This window comes from Macaca thibetana, chromosome 1, assembly GCF_024542745.1.
Source record: "Macaca thibetana thibetana isolate TM-01 chromosome 1, ASM2454274v1, whole genome shotgun sequence".
NCBI lineage: Eukaryota > Metazoa > Chordata > Mammalia > Primates > Cercopithecidae > Macaca > Macaca thibetana.
Window position 1 is genome coordinate 127,701,086 of NC_065578.1, and position 6,463 is coordinate 127,707,548.

The following is a 6,463-nucleotide window of genomic DNA, read 5'->3' on the forward strand; positions in this document are numbered from 1 at the left end:
CAGGGAGGGGGCTGGGCCTGGTGCCAGCACCTGGATCTGACCCAGCCTCCGCTTATCTCAACCCTGTTGACTCTGGGCTGTTAATCACTGCCCAAGGATTTACTTCACACCCGGACAGCTAAGAATAGAGCCACCTGGGGGCACTGTGCCAGGGGGCAAGGAGGGCGTGGGCCAGGCGAAGAGAGGGGAGAGCCACTGGCACACAGAGCCCAGTCACGGAGCCCAGTCATGCCAGCCCTCCAAAACCCGCCTGGGTTTCGTTTCCTCCTTCCGCTTGTGCTGCCAGGGTTAGCCAGAGGTGGCTCCTCAGGCCACCCCTATACCCCAACGTCACCTCCTCCTCACATCTCCTGTTTCTCAAACAAACCTGCTCCTTACTGCCTCCTGGCCTCCCTGTCTCCTCCCCCAGGCCTCTCACACACATTCTGACCGCCCTGCTGCCCACGGGCCACAGATGAAAGATCAGAAGTTGGCGCAGCGGGAGGCCACGTTTTATTCAGTCCTGTTCAGGTCCCCTGCTATCTCCGGGCTCTCTGGGCCAGTCCTCCTGGGAGCCCCACTGCAACACTTCCCAGGCATAAGCCCTCAAGGGCCCCCATGAGCTTCCACAGACCGAGAAGGTTCTGAGAACTTGGTGGGGCCTCTGAGGAAGGCTGTGAGCAGCCCACCTGAACTCCCAGCTCACCAGCCCAAAACAGGGTGCAGGGGCTCTGGCCCTGAAGAACCTGAGTGGGGTGGACTGGCACTGGCTGGCCACTCAGCTCAGTAGGCGACGTGCCCCTACAAGTTGGCAGAAGTGGCTGCCACTGCTGGGTTTGTGTAAGAGAGGCTGCTGCCACCATTACCTGCAGAAACCTAGGTGGAAGGAAAAGAGATCCAGGGTGAGGAGCAGAAGGTACCTCCTAGAGCCCCTGGATGCCACCCCAGGCTGGGGTAATCAGTCCAGAGTCCTGGCCAGCTCTCAAAGGGCTTATTCAGAGAGAGCACCTGCCACCCCACCAGCCAGTAACTGTAAACAGGGCTGCCCTCCTCCCTCTGCTCTCCTTCACTTCCTCTTCTTGGCTCTAATCAGCCGCCTTGTCCCCCTATTCTCTGCTGTTCCAGCCAAAGAAGGTGTGTAGGTGTGTGTGTGTGTGTGCATATGTGTGTGTGTGTGTGTATCTGTGTCTTTGTAAAACCGAGAGAGGGAGGTCTCCAGGACGAGGAAAATAGGAGCAAGAAAAATAAACTCCTCTCTCCTCCCCAACCTGGAGTGGTTTTCCAGCCTCAGGTGGCTGCAGTAATTATTTACTAGGTCCCACAGAGAAAAGCCAGGAGAGGAAGGAGGGAGGGTTCCTTACTTCCTTGAAGCTCCCAAGAACCCAACTGGCACCCAGGCTCACCTGGTCTGCTGACACTTCTTCCTCTACCTGGGAAACCTCCCCCTACACCAGCCTTTCTCGGTCTACCCTCTATTCCTAGGAGATGATCAGGGGCACAGGGGTTCACCCCTGTGACTCCTCAGGAAGGGCTCCCCTGGGCATAGTGCTCTACCCATTTTGCCTCTGGGTGCAAACAAAACAAAACAAAACTGCTGTGGTGGCACCAGTTCAGCCAGGGCCAGCCAGCATGAATGTGGACAGCCAATGCTCTTTTAGGAATTCTGGTAGTGGGGCCACTCCCTCTTGAGGGCCCCTTTCTTTCATGGTCTCCTCCCAGGCCTGTCCCCCAGAACTCCTCTGACCTCTGCCCCCCCATCCTTGCCAGGTCCTCCTCTGCTCACTTCATGCCACTTCTCACCTCTTCCAAGCTCTTTGGGTTTTCCAAGTACCCCCTTCAGAACCCTTGCCCAGCCAAAGCCTCTGCCTCCCCCGGCCTGTGGGGCCCAATCTCACCTCCTCATAGGGGCTACGATTGGTACCACCAGCGGGCGCATAGCGCCCATGGGTGTGGTAGGTGGGGTACTCGCTCATAGGATGGTAGGCATCCCGGGCGGGAAAGATGTCCAGCTGCCTGTAGTTCTTTTGGCGGCACTGACAGACAGCCTGGGGAAATAGGAGGTTATGGCAGACCATGGAGTGCTTTCTGTCGGCGGGGGGGAGGGCACTGATCAGGGCCAGGGACTGCACTCACCAAGGCAATGAAATAGACGATGGCCATCACAACCAGAACACAGACCAGCACCAGGAGCGCAATGCCCCAGCCTGGCACCCCAGCCCCGGTTTGGGCAGAGAAAGGAAATGGCACATCACGCACTAAAAGGAAAAGCAGTGGTTAGGGCAGTCTCCCAGAGGAGGTGCCCCTCTAACTGCCAGCACTAAGGAAAAAGTGGGGAACTAGACACTGGAAGGAGAGGGGCCCCAGCATGGTGCTGGGCTGCAGCCAGGGAAGTAGCCTCACCGCTGATGTCTGAGATCGTCAGGTTATATCGAGAGGCTGCTTCCGTTTTACGTTGATTGAACTGTGTCTCCACATCGTGGACATTGGTGGTACCTTCTCGGAAGACCAGAGTCGATTGTACCACCACAGATCCTGGCCTGGTCACAGGGAAATGGGCACTTCAGCCACAGGTCCCAGCTCTGGCTCAGGACTCTCCCCCAACCTTGAGTGCACCAGTCCCTCCTTACGGTCATGACCAACACCCACCCTCCAACCACCACACTGAGTCCACACCCAGAACTATACCTGAACATAATATTGGAGAGGCCCAGAAAATCCCCTTGTTTATAAATCTGCAAAAACTGGGGTGAGAGGGAAAGGACTCAGGCTTGATGCAAAGGGTGTGGACAGTTCTGATGGCTGCTTCAGGGGAACATGGGAAAGGAAAGGCTGATACTCACCAATTCAGAAATGTCTCTCTGCAGCTGTTGGTAGTAGTTGGTGCTGGGATCTTCCAGAGAGGAATTAAACTGAAGGTTTGAAATGTGAAAAGACAAGAAAAAGAAAGAGACCCCAAGAGACAACTGGGGAGAAGTGCTGTGATTGGAGGAGGTGAAAGGAGGTACTGTGCTATGGTGAGTGCTACTGGCATCAGTCTTGGTGCTGTGGCTGGCAAGGGTGGTAGGAGTATCAGAGTGGTGGCTGGGAATTGAGAATGGAGTGCTCTTGCTGGCTGGGGTGGTGGTAGCCCTGGCAGAGGTGGTGCTGTGCACCAGAGTGGAAGCTGAGCCTGATGCAGAGTCTGAGGCCGAGGTGACATCGTGGGCTGGGGGTGCGGTGGAGCCCGGGGGTGCGGTGGAGCCCGGGGCTGCACTAGTGCCCGGGGCCGAGGTGACAACGCGGGCTGGGGGGCCGGTGGAGCCCGGGGCTGCACTGGTGTCCGGGGCCGAGGTGACAACGCGGGCTGGGGGGCCGGTGGAGCCCGGGGCTGCACTGGTGTCCGGGGCCGAGGTGACAACGCGGGCTGGGGGGCCGGTGGAGCCCGGGGCTGCACTGGTGTCCGGGGCCGAGGTGACAACGCGGGCTGGGGGGCCGGTGGAGCCCGGGGCTGCACTGGTGTCCGGGGCCGAGGTGACAACGCGGGCTGGGGGGCCGGTGGAGCCCGGGGCTGCACTGGTGTCCGGGGCCGAGGTGACAACGCGGGCTGGGGGTGCGGTGGAGCCCGGGGCTGCACTGGTGTCCGGGGCCGAGGTGACAACGTGGGCTGGGGGGCCGGTGGAGCCCGGGGCTGCACTGGTGTCCGGGGCCGAGGTGACAACGTGGGCTGGGGGGCCGGTGGAGCCCGGGGCTGCACTGGTGTCCGGGGCCGAGGTGACAACGTGTCCCAAGGTGGTAGCCGAACCTGTGGCTGATTCCATGGCCAGGGCTAGGGTGACGTCCTGTCCCTGAGTGGTGGAGGAGCCTGAAACGGGGCTGTGGCTGGAGAGTCTGCTGGTCATACTCACAGCATTCTTAGTAGAGATGGGCATTGAACTTCTTTGGGTAGCCGAAGTCTCCTTTTCTCCGCCTGGGGTAGAGCTTGTGTGACCAGAACCTGTAACAACTGTTGTGGGTTCAGGGACTGTGGCAGCTGTGATAAGTTAAACTAATAGGGTTGGGTTGAAGGAAAAATAAGAGCAAGAAGAAAATACAAGCTCTGGCCACCAGAGAAATAATACCAGGAGGACTGGGGAGTGGGCAGCCTCAGCAGCCCCTGGGTTGGCTGCCTCCTTCCCTGCAGCAGCCTCCTTCTGTCTGCCCACAGGCCTCAGCTCCTGGCCCCTGCATTTCTCCCCTCTTAAGCCTTCCCTCTCCCTACTCCCTTCCCCCTAGACTTCTCTTCAGGACATTTGCTTGCCCCTGGCACCCACTCTTTGGGGGGGGGCATCTCTTCTCAGCCTGTCCTTAGCCTCTCCCTCCTTCTGGCACAGACAGAATTCTTGCCTTTCATGGTGCATCTGCCAGGGAGCAAAACCCACAGAAAGACCACGAAGACCACCTAAGCAGGGCAGCCCACTCCCCACCTTGTGCCCCTCACCTGTAAGCACTGTGAGGATCAGGAGCAGGAAGAAAGGAGACTGGGTGCCTGGTGTCATGGTGGTGGTGGACTGGGTGGGGAGAGGGCAGAACAGACTCAGGCAGGCGCTGCTTGAGAGGTGGAGCGGGCACAGGCGCCTGCTGCTTTATACCAGTCCCCCTGGCCCCCCTCCCCCCTGCCCGCCCGCCCTAGGCACAGCTGGAGCAGGTGACAGGTGACAAAACCCCGCCCCCTCCCCCTTCCCTACCTTCTACCTGTTCCTCCTCCTCCCCTACCATTCCTGGGTAGGCTACAAGGGCTCTAATCGCTCAACCCCCTGACTACCCATTTGTTCTCCAGCTGGCCTCCCCCTTTCACCAACCACTCCCTGGCTCCAGGGTGGAGTGGGGAGGGGCAGTCTGGAACCTGGGGCCCCTGGGCTCTAGTTTTAGCCCCAGGGCAACAACTAAGGTGGGAATGGGGAACAAAGACGGCTAGGTTGAGGTTCTGTACAGCAAGGCCAGGAAGCCCACCCCTAGGTCTCCCACTCCACTTCCCTGCCCTCCTTGGGTCCATTGAAGCAGAGCGGGGCCAAGAAATAAGAGGGCTGGATAATGAGTGGACTAGGTGCTAGTTTTGGGCTCCCTCCCCCCACCACTTCCCGGAATAGCCCCACCCTTCTAACCGCTCCCTGTCCCGTTCCAAACGCAGTTCTACCCTGAAACCCACAGTCCCCGCCCCAGCCGGACTTTCCAGCAGCCTGGGTTCCCTCCTTGGCATTCTCCTGAGAAGGGAGTGGGGGAAGAAATTTCCACTTAAGGGAGGAAACCTGGGCTCCGATGAACCCTAGGGTCCTTCCTTGCCACTGTCCACCACTGGCCAGGAGCTCCTCCCGCCCTCTAGTGGTCACCAGGAGCCTTGCGGGGCTGGACCGCGCCGGCTGAGGAGCTTTTCTGACCTGGCGGAGAGGAGTAAGGGCAGCGCTGCCTAAGTGGGGCAGCGAGAGCCCGCGAGAGGGAGGTAGGGCCCGGGAGAGAAGGGTCACTACCGTGGCCAGGGAGGGAGGAACGCACAGCATGGTGGACTTCTGGGAGCTTTAGGAGGGGGCACTCCTGGACGCGTGGTGGTGGCGTCTGGAGGAAATGGAGCTAAGCGGGTGGGGTCCTGAGGTATGTGGAAAGGGCACTGAGATATGTGGGAGAGGACATTGGAACGTGGGCAGGGGAGTTGGACACGTTCTGTGTGGGCCGTTATGTACTTAAGAGGCAGATCGGGCCGGGCGCGGTGGCTCACGCCCGTAATCCCAGCACTTTGAAAGGGCGAGGCGGGTGGATCACGAGGTCAGGAGTTCTAAGACCAGCCTGGCCAAGTTGGTGAAACCCCGTCTCTACTAAAAAATACAAAAATTAGCTGAGCGTGGTGGCGGGCGCTGTAATCCCAGCTACTCAGGAGGCTGAGGCAGGAGAATCGCCTGAACTCAGGAGGCAGAGGTTGCTCTGAGCCGAGATCGCACCACTGCACTCCAGCCTGGGCGACAGAGCAAGACTCCGTCTCAAAAAGGGGGGGGGGGCGCAGAGAGTAGTTGGGGTGACAGAATGGGATTTAGGGACAGAACTATCCTTTGGGGAGCAGAGTGGTATTGGGGACAGGTAGGTACGTAGTGGAAGGCAAAAGCACACGTAAGGTGCGTAATGCGCAAGAGCCGAGAGGTGTGTGCGGCAGCAGTGCACCAGGGGAGGAAGCTATCCCGGGCCGCGGCAGCACGTGGAACTTGGGTCCCGCAGTCGCAGGCTGCGCTCTAGGCCAACGGAAGCAGTTCCGCCTGTATTCGGAAAACAGTTCTCAGCCCCAAAGACACAGGTTGGAAAGCACTTTAAAAACACTTCGGCGAGGCACGGGATTGGAGAGCATCGGATCAGCAGACGAGAGACCACCGTTCCCGCCCGCGCGCCGCTCGGTACCCGAGGCGCAGCTTTGTGAGCTGCGAGACCCCGGGGCGGGCGCTGGGCGGGGTGGGGGCGTCTGACGTCAGTGCGCCCGGGAACGCGG

The 6,463-nt window shown here is 59.7% G+C and overlaps 2 protein-coding genes across 13 annotated transcripts in view; both read right to left on the bottom strand.

Moving 5' to 3' along the window:
• Positions 1 to 6,463, bottom strand: part of KRTCAP2 (keratinocyte associated protein 2) — a 31,395-nt gene that overhangs the window by 16,258 nt on the left and 8,674 nt on the right. Inside the window, exon 1 of one of the 2 annotated variants that reach the window (XM_050755639.1) lies at positions 1,729 to 1,732. The exons of the other annotated variant lie outside the window; for it this stretch is intronic. The gene's annotated coding sequence lies outside the window, so the exon portion shown is untranslated. Of the gene's footprint in view, positions 1 to 1,728; positions 1,733 to 6,463 lie in introns of those variants that run through there. 2 annotated transcript variants of the gene reach the window in all.
• MUC1 (mucin 1, cell surface associated) lies at positions 470 to 4,580 on the bottom strand. Of its 11 annotated transcripts, none has more exons than XM_050753493.1 (8): positions 4,436 to 4,579; positions 3,730 to 3,925; positions 2,820 to 3,549; positions 2,665 to 2,720; positions 2,380 to 2,516; positions 2,113 to 2,234; positions 1,875 to 2,024; positions 470 to 855 (listed from the first exon to the last, which is right to left on the bottom strand). In XM_050753493.1, exons 1-8 carry the CDS (start codon positions 4,491 to 4,493, stop codon positions 781 to 783), a joined length of 1,524 nt encoding a protein of 507 aa, XP_050609450.1. In that variant the 5' UTR covers positions 4,494 to 4,579; the 3' UTR covers positions 470 to 780. The 11 variants fall into 11 exon arrangements, with proteins under 11 accessions (XP_050609450.1, XP_050609440.1, XP_050609429.1 ...); XM_050753483.1 differs by having other exon boundaries at positions 3,730 to 3,952; XM_050753472.1 differs by having other exon boundaries at positions 3,730 to 3,961.

What these genes read in the sequence shown, in the direction of transcription:
- MUC1 (XM_050753463.1), bottom strand. Translation starts at nt 4,493, where the DNA reads ATGACACCAGGCACCCAGTCTCCTTTCTTCCTGCTCCTGATCCTCACA. An exon ending in GATCCTCACAGTGCTTACAG is followed by an intron (nt 3,962 to 4,435) that starts GTGAGGGGCACA and finishes AACCCACAACAG; the next exon opens with TTGTTACAGGTTCTGGTCAC. An exon ending in GACGATCTCAGACATCAGCG is followed by an intron (nt 2,235 to 2,379) that starts GTGAGGCTACTT and finishes TTTTCCTTTTAG; the next exon opens with TGCGTGATGTGCCATTTCCT.